The sequence below is a fragment of the Giraffa tippelskirchi genome, chromosome 6, assembly GCF_054371585.1.
Source record: "Giraffa tippelskirchi isolate mGirTip1 chromosome 6, T2T-mGirTip1v1.2.pri, whole genome shotgun sequence".
Lineage (NCBI taxonomy): Eukaryota > Metazoa > Chordata > Mammalia > Artiodactyla > Giraffidae > Giraffa > Giraffa tippelskirchi.
The window spans coordinates 163,430,925-163,446,271 of NC_137280.1; the positions used below are offsets into that span (position 1 = coordinate 163,430,925).

Below are 15,347 nucleotides of genomic sequence, written 5' to 3' on the forward strand. Positions count from 1 at the left end.
CCAATAAATAATTTTTATAAAGTCAAACTTCAGAGGTGCAGGGCCTTTTTGGGATCTAAATTCATTCAATGAAAAGATGTGGAAAACTTATGGAAAATATGAAGTGAGAAAAAATTATATGTATTCATATAATTTTTAATATATATGTTAAAAGTCCCAACTCTAAAAGTTAAGATCACAGGAGCCTAGAGGAGTAGTATCACTTTGTTTGCGGGGCCCAAAGAAAGATTTAGACCCACAGTGGGATCATCTCACAGCCTAAAAGCAGGAAAAATGTACCTCTTCCCACCCCATCTCTCTTATCGCCACAGAAACCTGATAACCAGTCTACCAAGGATAAGTCCTAGGTATCCACGTGAACTTAGCCTGAAATATTTCACTCGATTTCATTCTGACTTAAGTTATATAAACTGGTTCCATATAGGAAAAGGAGTACATCAAGGCTGTATATTGTCATCCTGCTTATTTAACTTATATGCAGACTACGTCATGAGAAATGCTGGGCTGGAAGAAACACAAGCTGGAATCAAGATTGCCGGGAGAAATATCAATAACCTCGGATATGCAGATGACACCACCCTTATGGCAGAAAGTGAAGAAGAACTGAAGAGCCTCTTGATGAAAGTGAAAGAGGAGAGTGAAAAAGTTGGCTTAAAGCTCAACATTCAGAAAACTAAGATCATGGCATCTGGTCCCATCACTTCATGGGAAATAGATGGGGAAACAATGGAAACAGTGACTGACTTTATTTTTCTGGGCTCCAAAATCACTGCAGATGATGACTGCAGCCATGAAATTAAAAGACGCTTACTCCTTGGAAGGAAAGTTATGACCAACCTAAAAGCACATTAAAAAGCAGAGACATTACTTTGCCAACAAAGGTCCGTCTAGTCAAGGCTGTGGTTTTTCCAGTGGTCATGTACGGATATAAGAGTTGGACTATAAAGAAAGCTAAGCGCCGAATAATTGATGCTTTTGAACTGTGGTGTTGGAGAAGACTCTTGGGAGTCCCTTGAACTGCAAGGAGATCCAACCAGCCCATTCTAAAGGAGATCAGTCCTGGGTGTTCATTGGAAGGACTGATGTTGAAGCTGAAACTCCAATCCTTTGGCCACCTGATGCGAAGAGCTGACTCTTGGAAAAGACTCTGATGCTGGGAAGGATTGGGGGCAGGAGGAGAAGGGGACGACAGAGGATGAGATGGTTGGACGGCATCACCGACTCGATGGACATGGGTTTGAGTGGACTTAGGGAGTTGGTGATGGACAGAGAGGCCTGGCGTGCTGCGGTTCAGGGGGTCGCAAAGAGTTGGACACGAGTGAACGACTGAACAGAACTGAACTGATATAAAGTGAACTGCTGCCTTGATTCATCATTTCATTGTCCTGATTTTTCTGCCTACTAGACCCTCTTTCTTTCTCAAGAAAAGACCCCATTTCTAAATCCCTAGCCAATGGTTGAAGCCTTAAACTTTGGTTGCTTTATTCATCCTTTCCTCAGTGTTGAATCACCTTCTTCTTTTTTTTTTCTTCCTTCCCTATAAGGCAAAGAGGTGGAGTTTGGTTGTGGACAAGACGTAGTCTTAGAACCAATGACGACATTCTGTTTGCTCAGTTATCACCCAATGCCTTGATTTTCTGTTCTCTGCAACCAGATTATGCCTCCTGATTCAAACTTGTGCTCACCCTGCTCTACAGACCCCTACCTACTGATGGCTCAACTGCTACTCCCTCCAAATCCAAGTTCTCCAGCTGAACTAGCTCTTCTTGAACCCATCTTGAACTACAGGAATGAGCCTTTGTCCACAGCTGGCTTCCATCCTGTTCTCTCAAGCTTTACTCTAACATTAATCTAGTATGCTTCTTCAAGTCTGAGTCTACTTGACTTGCCTGTGTTAATCTGAATAAATTACTCAATAAAAATTGAGGTCTAACTTCTAAGATAGATGTTAAATGGTTTTTATTTGAAAATTTTTTCTTCTAAGAGCTCATTTCAATTTGTGGTGTCAAATCGGAGGTGTCACTGTGGTTGGGAATCTCTTATGGGGGAGTGCTTACATTGAGTGATCATCATAAGGCTATGACAATGGTAAAAACAGCTCCATTATTAAGTGAAATGTGTCTTTCTATAATCCCTCTTATAAAAGACTTAACAATAGTCAATCATGTTCTCATCTCTGCAGTAAAATACAAAATCTCTCATTAAGATCTTTTATAAAACCAATGGAAAAAGAAATGTTTCTTATAGAAAGACTTAATCTAACAAATTAATATGTCAGTTTTTCTGGGTTCTCCTCAATATGTTATTGTACTGATTTTAGCAGACCGTGATTTCCTGGCAGCCTTTGTTGAATAAAGCAATACAATGCCCAATCTCTGAGCAGCATGGATACAGGGCAGTAAGACCTGGATGCAGCCCATCTACATGGATATTGAAAAACCTCCTCCAAAGGTAATTCTGACGGGGTAATAAGGATCATTTACTCTACAAAAGGATTCTACAAAGATTAGTGAAAATTTTCTCCATTTCTGCATTCTGAACAACCTGATCTTGTTGTGACTGAGAGATATTAAGGAGCACATTCAGTCCTTAGTAGAAATGATCTATCAAGGACGGAAGTAATCACAAGTAACATCATACTTATGATGAAAAAAAATGACTTCCCCTTAAGATCAGTAACAAAAGCATGCCCACTCTAGTTACTTCTATATACCACTATCCTGGACAGGCCACTTACGCAAAAAACAAACAAACAAACATCTAAACTTGAAAGGAAGAAGTAAAGCTATTTTCATTCACAGATTATATGATCTTGAACATAGAAAACCCTGAGGAATTCACTCATACACACACACTATCAGAATTAATAAATGAATTCAGTAAGGCTATAGGATACAAGATGAACAAATGAATTGTGTTTCTGTTTACTAGCAATAAACAATCTGAAAATAAAATTTAAAAAACAATTTCACTTAGAATAGTGAAAGTGTTAGTCACTCAGTCATATCTGGCTCTTTCGGACAGCATGGACTGTCCTCTGCCAGGCTCCTCTGTCCATGGAATTCTCCAGAATACTGGAGTGAGATCAAACTCAGGTCTCCTGCATTGAAAGGAGGATTCTTTACTATCTGAGTCGCCAGGGAAATCCCTAAAGGATTATGCTGGACTCCTACTTCACACAATGAAAGAAAACTAACTCAAGTGACAAAACCAAAAACTAGATAAATTGGACTTCATCAAAATAAAACACTTCTGTACTTCAAAGGTCATCATTAAGAAACTGAAAATAAAACCCACAGAATGAGAGAAAATATTTCAAATCATGTACCTGATATCCACTGGAATCATGTGTCCAGAATATACAAAGAACTCTTATGACTCAACAGTAAAATGACAACATAGTTAAAAAATGGACAAAATGTTTTAACTGACCATTTCTCCAAAAAAAACATACAAATGGCCAATACCACATCGAAAGATGCTCAAAGACATCAGTCATAGAGAAAAGCAAATAAAAGCTGCAAGATACCATTTCACCCCAACTAGTACTGCAAAAGTAAAAAAGACAGACAATATATGAGTGTTAGTGGGTATGGAGAAACTGGAACCCTCCTATATTGCTGGTGGGATTGTTTAAGTATGAGAGTGATGGCTAATGAGTATGGAATTTCTCTTGGGGTGACAAAATGTTCTAAAAATTACATAGTGATGGTATAAACTGCTGAACTGTATACTTTAAAAATTAATTTTTTGGTATGTGAATTATATCTCAGTAAACCTCAGTAAATCTCAATTATGTCTCAATACAGATATGAGATTGTATCTCAAAATTTTTTAAAAGTTAAATGTGAAAATAAGCAAAAGTAAGCTAATCACTAAATAAAAAGTTACGTTAGACTCATGATTGAGGATAAAGTAGAGAGTATCCCAGACTTATTTCAGACACTGCCTTATACTACTATGAGAAGACAGAAAGAATTTGCCTGCCAATGCAGCAGACGCAGGTTTGATCCCTGGGTCAGGAAGATCTCCTGGGGAAGGAAATGGCAACCCGCTCCAGTATTCTTGCCCGGAAAAATCCCATGGACAGAGGAATCTGGCAGGTTACTAAAGTCCGTGGGGCCACAAAAGAGTCAGAAATTATTTAGCAACTAAGCAACAACAACAAAGACGATAACTTAGTTTAATAACTTTCCTTTTTGATTGAGAAAACTTTACATTGAAGAATGAGTCACAGAGAGGCAGCCTTCTGGTCAACCTGTGGTTTGGGTACACAGCAGAGAGGAAACTATACAAGAAACTCCAGGAACAAAAAGGGGTAATGTTGTCTAATGGGAAAGAACTGATTAGGCAGAATTCCCAAATTAACCAATATTTAAATGGAGGGTAGGAAGAATGAATAAGTTTAATTAGTAAGAGAGTTATTGTTAAGGCTTAAACTCTATAAAATAGTCAATTAACTGTGCAGCTATTCAAGACTTCAGATGTTGTTATATATTGTTCCCAAACGTGTGATGGGGGGAATAAAAGCTATGTTAGGCTCTTTATCTCAAGCTGTTTCCAGATGATTTGGGCAAGATTTAGAGATCAAAGATAATTTAAAAACAAAACTAATTAGTAAAGCTTTAAATTGTAAAAGATACAAATATTATAGAAAAAAGGGGGGTTAATTGAGAATTTTTTATGAAAAATCTGGTAAGGAGGAAAATTCTTTCACTTGGGAGGGGGAAATGGCATTAGCAAAAATGAGAATAAGCATATACTAGGGTCATTTAGACTCTTTTTTAATAAACAATGATTTAATTCCTAATAACCAGGAATTTTGTAATTTAATCCTCAAACTCTGCTTATATAAAGTGGATACTTACAGAGGAGGACACACATAAAGGATCTGACCCAACTTATAATTTGCAGGTATCGGAACTAGGATTCAAACCCAGGTCATCTTCATTCAATTATTCTGTTCTTCCACTACATTGAACTTAGAGGCCTGGGGTAGAGGCACAGAGAGATGAAACAATGGTAGTAATAAGAAATTAGACTAGAACTGAAAGTTGCTATTGGGAAAAACACAGCTGGAAAGAGATAATCAGATTACACAGAGGTGTTAAAGTGACAGAGAGGATAGGTGAGGCAAGAGACAATAGGGAGCCAATATGATTCTGGAGGGCTCCCCTGGTGGCTCAGACAGTCAAGTGTCTACCTGCAATGTGGGAGACTTGGGTTTGACTCCTGGGTCGGGAAGATTCTCTGGAAAAGGGAATGGCAACCCACTCCAGTTTACTTGCCTGGAGAATCCCATCGACAGAGAAGCCTGGTAGGCTACAGTCCATGGGGTCGCACAGAGTTGGACATACTGAGCGACTTCACTTTCTTTCTTACTATGATTCTGGAATTGTTTGGTAGAAAGGGGGTTTAAATAATATCAACCATGGTGTGGTATACAGGATGGAATGGAGAGAAAAGAGAGCCAGTAGAAAAATGGGTATGAGTGCAGTGATACTGCTGTGAAATGATGAATTAACAACAGTGGGCACATAAAGGAGAAGACATGATCAATATTTCAGAGAGAAAAAAATAAACCTGACAAAATGTATTGGTTGGTTAGATATGGGACAAAAGGAGAAGAGTTAATACAAAAGTTAACAAATTGAAGCATTCTTTCAAACAGTTGGACCTCCTAATACTTACTAAAAATCATTTGAGTAGAAGGTAAAACAAATCAAACCTCATTACAGAGGTAACTACTGTGAAGCTTAACAAATCACATCTGTATATGAAACTCTCTCCTTTGATATCTCGTTTATTCTATTAGCCACAATTATTAAATATCCAGTATATACAAATATTTTCCCCAATATCTACATATGTGCATAATCACTGTTCATTACTTGTTATTTATTGTGCTTCAACTCCCTTCACATCCACTTCAACATGCTTCTGGAGATGTGTACCGGGAAAGATATTATACCCTCTTTGTTTTCATTCAGCTTTCCAGATCCAGTGTCTTTAAGTCATGGAGAATTTGTTTCCTTAACATCTGATGTGTGCTTCTCCCTTACTAGTCATCTATGTTCATAAAGCCTTTCACTGGATCTTACTTAGACTCTTGCAACTAACTTCTAAAATTACTGTCATCAACAATCAATCAAAAGACAGTATCTATACTATATGCAAAGAATTAAACAAAATTGAATATAGGAGGCAAAAATAATATACCCTCTGGTTTCTCTCTAAGGAGCCTACAAAACAGAAAAACTACATTGTTTTAACATGAAACAACTAGAGAAATTAAGATAGAGATTCCGTAAACAAGTTGTGATCATCCCATGCATTAACATGCTACTTGTATCATGTAGGCAGTCAATGCAGAAATTCAAGTTATATTACAAATGGTGATTTATTTTTACTGAACTATTTACATTTTAAAGTTTTTAAGAAGTGTTTTTGGCCTGAATTGTTTTGACACTCTAATGGCTCAATTTTTCTTTGTTTATAAGCCAGTATTCTACCTCTCCTCAATTCTTGATTCCGAGCAGCCCATATTTTAGGTATTCCCATTGATCACATTAAGCAGATATGCTACCTATATCCAATTTACTTTATTCTTTGTAGATAGAATATAAATGATGCTTCTTTAAAGTCACTATAAATGATGCTTCTTTAAAGTCACAGTTAACGCATGTCACTAAAGGCAAAAACTAATTCTTTTAGTCCTGTTCCTTTTTCTTTTCAGTGTAAATCCAAATTATGCTCTAGGCAATTTTAAAAGATCAGCTCTTAAGAGTAGACTGAGGTTGAGTGTCTGCACACAACTAAGTCCAAAAAATAGTCCTCCATCAGCTGCTGAAGGTCAGCTTAGGCTGCCTAGAGGCTAGAGAGCCCAGCATGGAACAATGGCAGGAAAATAGAGTTCCCTTCATTCCTTAATTCACATGCAAGTGAGGTGCCAATCAAGTGCTGACAAGCATGGAGAAACCAAAATCAAAAGTGGGTAGAGATACACTTTCAAAAGGAGCAGTTTTCACACATTTCTAAGAGATGTTTTTAATGGTGGTTGTGAACATACCACTAATGACGTGGAAAAGGAAATAAAAGCAATAAGAAAAATACTAATTTTACATCAACTGAGAGGATTCAATAAGCTAATGAAATACATCTGCAAAAATTGTTTAATGTGTTCTATAAAAATATCAATGATTTCACTTTGACTAAGGAAAGAAATCTGAATGCAAATTGATGTATAAAGCACTGCAAACAGGGAAGGTGAGTTAAGATTTGAAACTGGGCACTGACAAGGAAGCTGACTCATTTCCAAATAAAGGAAAATTTTAAGCTGGCCTGATTTTGTCAAACTAACCATTATCTACAAAGACAAGAGCAAAACACTCTGAAATGACTGAGTATGGAAGCAATGCAATCACCTCACAAAGTGGCTGGTGAAAGGGATGACAAAGCTTAAAAACTGGCACTGCTTTTTAATGATACTTTATTTCTAACAGATGAGTTTAAACTTTTAAAAATGAATATAAGGCAATTGTAAGCTGCATTAGTTGTAGATGTTTTTCTAAAAGAATTTGGTAAATTGTTGATTATGACTACTATTTCTATCTATGACATATAAAACAAAATTTATTAGAAATTGAAGGCTTTTTCATGTCAATGTATGGCAAAAGCTACTACAATATTGTAAAGTAATTAGCCCCCAACTAAAATAAATGAATTTATTAAAAAAAAAAAAAGAAATTGAAGGCTTTGACAATGATGATTTAACAAGAGTAACTTTGTTATTGCTGTTTATTAGTGTTATTTTAAATACACAGAAAAATAACATAGGATAGACACGCTATTTTTAAAATTCATTATCAATTCAAAAAATAAATAGTTCTTCCCTTTTACTATGAAGACTGAATCCTAGGATTGCTATCAGAGCTGTCTTATCAATATCTATTTTTACTAGGATTGCAGAAAGTTTAGAGAATTAGAAATTTGAGAAGTTACCATATGATGGGAATAAAGAAGTGAAAGGCATATTTTTAGAATCATTTTTTCATTGTTATTATTTACTACATAAAATGGACACTGGTTTTGAAAATGAATCTCTTAACTATCTCCTGGATTCTTCAGGCGAATTCTGCACTTCAAGATGGGGTATAATGATAAATTAGGTTCTCAGTTTTGAAAAACAATTAGCAAAATATGAAAGCTCTACAACTATTTTGTACTTTATATTTAAAACTAATTTTTCAGATATCTATTAGTAGTACCTTTAATTTTAAACTCTAATTACACAGAATTTAATTTAATAAATGACAAGATATATTTTAGCACAGGTCCTGACTAGTAACTATTATTCAAACAATAAGCACTAAGAGTAATTACATGTAATATTAAAACTGTACTAGTCACACAGTTCATATTTAAAAGAAATTTTCTTAAAATTCATGATCCAAAAAAGAATGTGAACTTGAATGAGGATGGTAGGAAAACAATCTCCATGCATTCAAACGTGATGCTACAAACTAGGGCCATTCCATCCATAAGGGGGTGTGTGTGCATGTGTATATGTGTGTGTGTATAGAATCTTGAATAAGGGATACAATTTTATGGTAATTTTTTTTACAAAATTAAACTTTACTGAAATCCAAACGATTTAGTGTCTAATGTGTAAAATGTACTACTGAAACAAAAAAGTAAACCATAATTTAAGATGTTCACAATTAACTTTTTTGTAAAGTTAATATTAAATATTTCAATTATTGTAAAACAATTTCATATAATACATTTATGTTGAAAAATACTGAGAGGCTGAATATTTGTCAACATTTTAAACACCGTGAGTTTTCTTCTAAGAATAACAGGGAGACCAGGAAAGAATGTGATTCAGCTTTAGGCAAAAACAAAAGGTTTAAACATATTTCAATTTTTTGTGTAATATCAATGCTATCTTTCAAAAGTTCTTGAAATTAAGTAGAAACACAATGGCCTTAAATGTATTAATCAAGCCTTGTCAAAAATTTATGTAAAACTAAGTTATTTGTTTAGAGGAATTCTTTTCAGTCAGTCACAAACAACTTTTTGTTCAGCTTCCACCATCTATACACCTTCTTCGCATACCCCTATCAAAGTTACTTGACAAAAAGTAGCAAATAGCTGAGGCTGAGATAATCGCCATTAATATTTTAAAACCTAAACAAGGTATATTACATTAAATAGACTTCTCAGTCCTGGTGTTGCCTGACAGATATGCGATGTGCCAGTGGTTATATTATATTCCTCCTCCCATGCATGCACCTCCTGCAGAGATAGCAGACTACAGAAGCTGACCCTTACTGAGACCATCTTGTCTCTCTGACAAAGCTCCTTTTTAACTTCTTACTTACTGGTTACTTCCTGTGATGGAGAAAAACTTTAGCTCAGCTTGTGATAATTTCACAGGCCCTGAGGACCCTGACCCTAATAGCCTCAAGGTCAGAAGTCAAGTCTTGTTCTGAAACATCTGTGTGCTTTATATTAAAGTGGAACAAAAGTGCAGAAATATCCACCAGTGTGTGACAAGAAGGACAGGCAAAATAAGACTGACACACGGGTCATCTGTTACTCTGGCATCTTAAGTTCATTTTTAAAACTGTCCAAAATTCACTTAAATTCCAAATTTGATATACAGATTTGATGTTAATTGTCTTAAGGCAAAAATAGGAAAATGTATGTTTCATGGAAGATTTAAATTTGAACAGTCTTGCAGGCCTTCAGACATGTTCAAAGCTATTCTATGAAGTCATGAAATTTCATGTTTTATGCAAGTTAATGACTTACAGGAAGAAAACATAAGGTACATATATATCAGCTATAAATGCATTTATATATATCTGAATGATTAAAAGAACTATTTGAAAGTCAACATTCACATTTTAAAAAGGACATCATAACTTGTATGTTAGAGGGCAATCCTAAGATATCCATCGTGTAGTAAACAAATTCAGCAGAATTAAAAGCACTTGAATATAATTTCTAAACATGAAATCAATTTAAGAAATGAATGATTTAAGTTATTTATAGATCTTAAGAGAGCACAGTATTTGTAAATTTAGGTCAGCTAAAGTATTCTCAGGTGTCACCACTGTTTTTATATCTAAATCACATGGGTAGCAGTAAGGCGTGGGGAAATTGAAAAGACCATGGAAATATAATTTCCACGATGAAGAGCAGTACATGGCAAAGTTTAGAAACATTAAAAATTAGACAACCAAAAAAAAAAATTAGACAACCAATGCTATGCTGGATTTTAATGTCCACTTTAGGCTATATGGATTTAAAATTATCAAATGCATTTTATCAGATAAATCATTTTATTACAGCAATGGTACTTTCCTGTGACATAAGGGTTAATGAACATGGAGCACATTTTTAGGACTGATTATACCTCATTAATCATTCATACCTGCACAAAGTGTGATAATTGTAATACTGTGGTAGAATAGACACCAAATTCAGAAATCTTGATAATTTTTCTATTATGTACACATAATCTTAACTGCAAGAATTGGATTATTTTGAAATGCAGAGATTTTTATGACCAAGCATGGAGTTTCAATTAACAGTAGATTAATGGAATCTTTCTGATAGTTTTAATACTAACTATATGGATTTTGATCAAGTACTAATTTATAGAGATAGCACAGTTTAGTCAGTTAAAGAGTCTCTAGAAATTTTAAACACTTTACAGATAATAGTGCTTTAACAATGTACACGTAAACAGGAACCGCAAATATAAAATGTATGGAAAGTGGAGCTATAATGTAGAAATTAAAAAGTGAACTGTAAGTAAGAAACAGGCAAAAAGTTGTCTGATTGGCAGTGAAAAGCTCTGCACAATAAAAGTACATTCCTTTTCACAACATGAAATTCATTATACTAAATACTTAATCTTCATCCTTTATAAAACAATTTCAAGTAACCATACCAAGAAAACAGGAGTGAAGGTGATAAACCTGTAAGGAGTTTGGAAATTAAAAAGAAGAGTTAACTGTGCACTTACCAGTTCAACAAAAGCAAGTCCTCCATAGCTGTGAGCAACAAAAAATACCTTCTCAGCTGCAGACTGGGCTATGAAATGGTCCCACACATAGACTGCATGTTCTTCAGGAGAGCCATTTTCCTATAAGTAAAACAAACATCATGTATTACATACTGCATCTAATTATTATCATAGTAATCAAAAATTAAATTATATGCTTGCTTATGCAGCATAAGAAATATGATAGTGATAGCTCATTTCAAACAATAACAATACAAAAGAACTACAATGCAAATTCAAATTAGGGAATAAATTAGTATTAAGCTATTAGTAAATTACTGCTAAACTTAAGGGCTACTCTAAGCTTCTGAAAGAAAATATTTAAAATAGGCATATTTTGAAGGGAAATGGCTCATTCTGGGTTTATCTGAGATATTAAAATATATCTAACTACATTAGAATTGCATGGCATAAAGTTATAGTGGTCTTTTAAGGCAGTGTAACACTAAGAAATATCAGATGTTTCTGTATTTATATCTGAAAATATTTAGAGTATACATACATCTAAATTATTTGATTTATAAAATTTTAGGTACCTCTGTAAATTGAAAATAAGGAGAAAATTAACAACAAATATTTTCAATTTACATTGTTAAAAATACTTTTCCTGAAATAATTATCCATATATATTTTATTTCTAGAACTGGCAGGATTTCTAAATGTAAAACCTGGGACTTTTTATATTTCTCTTAAGTTGCTGGTGTGCTTTAGTAGCTCAGTCATGTCTGACTCTGCAACCCCATGGACTGCAGCATGTTCCTCTGTCCATGGGGATTCTCCAGGCAAGAATACTGGAGTGGGTTGCTATGCCCTCCTCCAGGGGTCTTCCCAACCCAAGAATTGAACCTGGGTCTCCTGCATGGTAGGCAGATTCTTTACCATTTGAGCCACTAGGCAAGTCCAATAAATATATGAATGTTGCTTTACTTCCAGAAGTTCTACAATAACTTCATTTTACTGTGTTTACTTCTATAGCAAACACAATTTGTGGTTAAACCTAAAATTCAGATAATATGGAAAACAAAGAGCTAAAAAAATACAAACCGAGAAAACTGAAACATCATGAAAATATTTTGTACGAATAATTCTTGGGATTGTTTAACACTGAAAGACTGATTCCCTAAGAATGTCATAATACCAGATGATGAGCACAATTTATTCACCTTTTCCATCTCAGAAATTTTAAAATATTATATTAGGGTCCCAATGAATGCTTTCACTTGCTCCATAAAAGCTATTATTCCCTAACATCTATCTCCACACTAGATTTCTCTCCAGAGCTCCAGACCCAAGGTCATTTCTTTTTGAATGCCCCACAGATACTTCAAGCTCAACCAATTCAACACTTTGTTCAAAATATCCTCCCAAACCTGTGTCTTTGCTCCCCACCTCCTGCTGGAATCTGAGCATCATCTTTTACTTTTCTCTCTCTCAAACTCCACATAAAATCAGTAATTAAAAACCTGTTAATTCTGTCCCCAACCTTCTCTTAAAGCCACACTTCTCTCCATTCTCATTTTCTCTGGCTGAGGCCAAGCTTAACCTTTCACAAATGGATGACTGCAACAATCTCCAGTCCAGTTTCCCTGCCTCTAGGATTATCCTAGAGGGTATTACCCATTTAAATGCCCTCTCCTAAGTCTGTAGTGAGAACAACTTTTCAAAAAATGCAAATATGGACATGTCGCCATTTGCTCACTCATTGCTTAGAACTCTTCGAAGTCTTTTCATTGGCCTCAGGGCCAAGTTCACATTCAGAATGACACTAAGGCCTTACATGATATGGCTTCTGCCTCGAAATGTATGTGCAAAATATGATCTAAAAGATACCCTTTCTCCCCATGAGAGAATGGAAAGAACCACTCTCTGTGTTCCAACTGCAGGGAACATACTGTAATATCCTAACTGTGCCATACCTTGCTTATCTCTGGGCTGCTTTTGTTATTGTTTGGAAAGTAACCCATATGCTCTGCCTTTACTTAACCCATCACCTTCACCTGCATAATTCCTATTTGTCTTCAGAACTCAAACTAAGATAATTACATCTGGCCCCATCATTTCATGGCAAATAGAAGGGGAAAGGGTGGAAACAGTGACAAATTTCTTCTTCTTGGGCTCTAAAATCACTGTGGATGGTGACTGCAGCCATCAAATTAGAATACAATTGCTTCTTGGCAGGAAAGCTATGACAAACCTAGACAGTGTGTTAAAAACCAAAGACACTGTTTTGCTGACAAAGGTCCACAGAGTCAAGGCTACTGTCTTTCCAGTACTCACATACAGTTATGAGAGCTGGATGATAAAGAAGTCAGAACGCTGAAGAACAGATGCTTTAGAACTGTGGTGCTCGGCAGTCCCTAGGACAGCAAGGAGATTAAACTAGTCAATCTTAAAGGAAATTAACTGAATCCTCATTGGAAGGACTGATGCTGAAGCTGAAGCTCCAATATTTTGGCCACCTGATGCGACGAGTTGATTCATTGGAAAAGATCCTGAAGCTGGGAAAGATTGAAAGCAGGAGAAGAGAGTGACAGAGGATGAGATGGTTGGATGGCATTACTGATACAACGGACATGAACTTGGGAAAACTCTGGGAGATGGTGAGGGACAGGGAGGCCTGGTGTGCTGCAGTCTATGGGGTCGCCAAGAGCTGGACACGACTTGGTGACTCAACAAAAACAACTGGAAGGAAGATTTTGTAGGCACTTCTGGCCTTAAAGCAAAAACAATGCCCAGCTGTGGATGTAACTGGTGATGTAAGTAAAGTCCAGTGCTGTAAAGAACAATATTGCATACGAACATGGAATGTTAGGTCCATGAATCAAGGTAAATTGGAAGTGGTCAAACAGGAGATGGCAAGATTGAACATCAACATTTTAGGAATCAGTGATATAAAATGGACTGGAATGGGCGAGTTTAACTCAGATGACCATTATATCTACTACTGTGGGCAAGAATCCCTTAGAAGAAGTGGAACAGCCCTCATAGTCAACAAAAGAGTCCAAAATGCAGTACTTGGATGCAATCTCAAAAACAACTGAATGATCTCCGTTCGTTTCCAAGGAAAACAATTCAATATCACAGTCATCCAAGTCTATGTCCCAACCAGCAATGCTGAAGAAGCTGAAATTGAACAGGTCTATGAAGACCTACAAGATCTTCTAGAACTAACACCCAAAAAAGATGTCCTTTTCATCACAGGGGACTGGAATGCAAAAGTAGGAAGTCAAGAGATAGCTGGAGTAACAGGCAAATTTGGTCTTGGAGTACAAAACAAAGCAGGGCAAAGGCTAACAGAGTTATGCCAAGAGAACGCACTGGTCATAGCAAACACCCTCTTCCAACAACACAAGAGAAGACTCTACACATGGACATTGCCAGATGGTCAATACCAAAATCAGATGAATTATATTCTTGGCAGCCAAAGATGGAGACGCTCTATACAGTCAGCAAAAACAAGACCAGGAGCAGACTGTGGCTCAGATCATGAACTGCTTATTGCCAAATTCAGACTGAAATTGAAGAAAATAGGGGAAGCCACTAGATCATTCAGATATGACCTAAATCAAATCCCTATGACCAACCTAGACAGCATATTAAAAAGCAGAGACATTACTTTGCCAACAAAGTTCCATCTAGTCAAAGCTATGGTTTTTTCAGTAGTCATGTATGAATGTGAGATTTGGAGTATAAAGAAAGCTGAGCACTGAAGAATGGATGCTTTTGAACTGTGGTGTTGGAGAAGACTCTTGAGAGTCCCTTGGACTGCAAGGAGATCCAACCAGTCCATCCTAAAGGAAATCAGTCCTGAACATTCATTGGAAGGACTGATGCTGAAGCTGAGACTCCAATACTTTGGCCACCTGATGTGAAGTACTGACTCATTGGAAAAGACCCTGATGCTGGGAAAGATTGAAGGCTGGCAAAGAAGGGGATGACAGAGGATGAGATGGTTGGATGGCATCACTGACTCAATGGACGTGAGTTTGAGCAAGCTGCAGAAGATGGTGATGGACAGGGAGGCCTGGCGTGCTGCAGTCTATGGGGTGGCAAAGAGTTGGACACAACTGAGCGACTAAACTGAACTTGGCCTTAATAATTTAGCTTTCATTAGCTTAAAAAGTAGGAACATATTTCTTATTAAAATCAGGATACTGGTTTACTCTAAGGAAGAGAAACAGTTGTGATTCGGAAATAGACTTCTAGTGGCCGGCGGTATTTCATTTCTTTCCTGGGATGATCGTTACACAAGTGTGTTCTTCATAGCTAC

The 15,347-nt window shown here is 36.2% G+C and overlaps 1 protein-coding gene across 25 annotated transcripts in view; it reads right to left on the minus strand.

Annotated features, from left to right (window-relative positions):
• Nucleotides 1–15,347, minus strand: part of ARB2A (ARB2 cotranscriptional regulator A) — a 424,113-nt gene that overhangs the window by 196,514 nt on the left and 212,252 nt on the right. For all 25 annotated transcript variants that reach the window (XM_081498710.1, XM_081498707.1, XM_081498706.1 and 22 more), the window contains one exon: nt 11,039–11,158. In XM_081498710.1, the coding sequence (XP_081354836.1) occupies nt 11,039–11,158 (120 nt within the window). The remainder of the gene's footprint in view (nt 1–11,038; nt 11,159–15,347) is intronic.